Genomic DNA, 1,657 nt, shown 5'->3' on the forward strand with positions numbered 1-1,657 from the left:
CAGATCCTGCTACTTCTACTGGAAAGGGAGGAAAAAAATTGTGGATAATTGTGACTGTGCCAGAAAGTGAGAATTGTTTATAGTTTTGTGAACACTGGTGTCTAAGCTAAAGAAAACATGTGGGAATTCACACAAATAACATCAGACAATTGAAAAGTACTTTGGGGAGTTTGCTTCCCTAAATATTTTGTCCTGAGATGTCCCCTATCTGGATCTACTCCTTCATGGTCCCATGTGTTGTGTCGTATGGAAAGAACAAGACAAGTGAAATACCTACAAATATAGTGTTGGAAAGATGTATTGTGCACATGTCTCAATGGGATTTGAGTTCTCTTTGTGCCAAATTACGTCACAAGAAAGAAAGTTCCAACTTTGGAAACCACACATAACCATACCAGAGCCACTACACTAGAATGAAGCACTTTATTCTTTCTGCCAAACTAGAGAATCACATGAATGTGTCTTTGGAGCACACTTCAGGCAACCATTTCCTCTTGGTGCTGTTCCTCTTGGTGCTGGTCATCTTTTCATTGCAGGCATTTATACACACAACACATTCAAAACATGCTGAATTATGTGACCTGTGTGAAACCACATCTCAGAGAACTATCTGTGAACCCAGCCCATGTTGCATTTGAGTGGTATTGGGGGGAAAAGAGAGGGAGGTGGATGATTAAAATGAATAGAATCAAAATTTACCAGGATTATATCCTCCCACCCTAACCTCTTAGAGAATACTCTGCTACGATGGTGGAAGAAAGACACCTTTCTGGTGGATGATGTTTATCTGTTAGTCAAGTGAGACTATATCATCTACACCATCAGGAATAAATTCTTGGGTTTCATTTTTCCAGCGACAAGTGATAAGAGCATGTCCTTTCCTGTAAATAGATTCATAGAGACAGCTTGGCATGCTGTCTCCTTCCGTCAAATTACAATACACTCCTTCTATTTTTCGACTGCTTAGCCTACATCTTTCAATTCCATTCTTACATAGCACTATTGACTCGCTACAGAGCATTTTCAAGTACTCATATGACACATAGAGGAAGTAATGTTTTATCACACACTGGAACCTATAATGAACATTTCTCATCCTCATTTCATCAGAACAATAATTGTCATCAATTAAAGGTCTTTCAGGTTCAGCGATGAACATCTGTAGGATTTTTTTTTGGGTGGGTGCTCTGGTAGGCCCTGTACCCCTAACTTCCTCCAAATATTCTAAAAATTCTTCACTTATATTACCATACGAAGAGAACTGGAGGGCTCCCCCTTGAAGCTGCAGTGGCTGCTGCAGCAGTAGCAGCAGAAGCAGTAGGTGCCTGATGACCAGAGTCCTCATCCTTCTTCTGTGGAGAACAAAAGTGATGAGATATGTTCTTTTGTGATAGTATGTTAGCTTCTATGTCCTGGGCAGGGTCCATTCCTGTTCCTGTTCTGAGCTGTAAGACTTTAAAATAACTGTAAGTGACAATTCAGAATCTGTTTAAATAACTCTGAAATATTGACTAAAAAATGACCGTACCAGGTGTATATTGGCCCTGAAGACTGTGAATAAGGGAAGGAAAGGTGAAAGAAAGAAGAAGACAGGGAAAGAAAGACAGGAGAGAAAGTGTGTGTGTGGGAGAGAAAGAGCGAAAGAGAGAGGGAGAGA

General features: G+C 40.3%; 1 protein-coding gene across 1 annotated transcript; it reads right to left on the minus strand.

The window, feature by feature from the left end:
* Window positions 1-790: 790 nt before the first annotated feature.
* RNASE9 (ribonuclease A family member 9 (inactive)) lies at window positions 791-1,345 on the minus strand. Its single transcript, XM_069492569.1, has one exon. The coding sequence runs from the start codon at window positions 1,343-1,345 to the stop codon at window positions 791-793; it is 555 nt and encodes a 184-aa protein (XP_069348670.1).
* Window positions 1,346-1,657: the final 312 nt, after the last annotated feature.

The sequence above is a fragment of the Eulemur rufifrons genome, chromosome 2, assembly GCF_041146395.1.
Source record: "Eulemur rufifrons isolate Redbay chromosome 2, OSU_ERuf_1, whole genome shotgun sequence".
Lineage (NCBI taxonomy): Eukaryota > Metazoa > Chordata > Mammalia > Primates > Lemuridae > Eulemur > Eulemur rufifrons.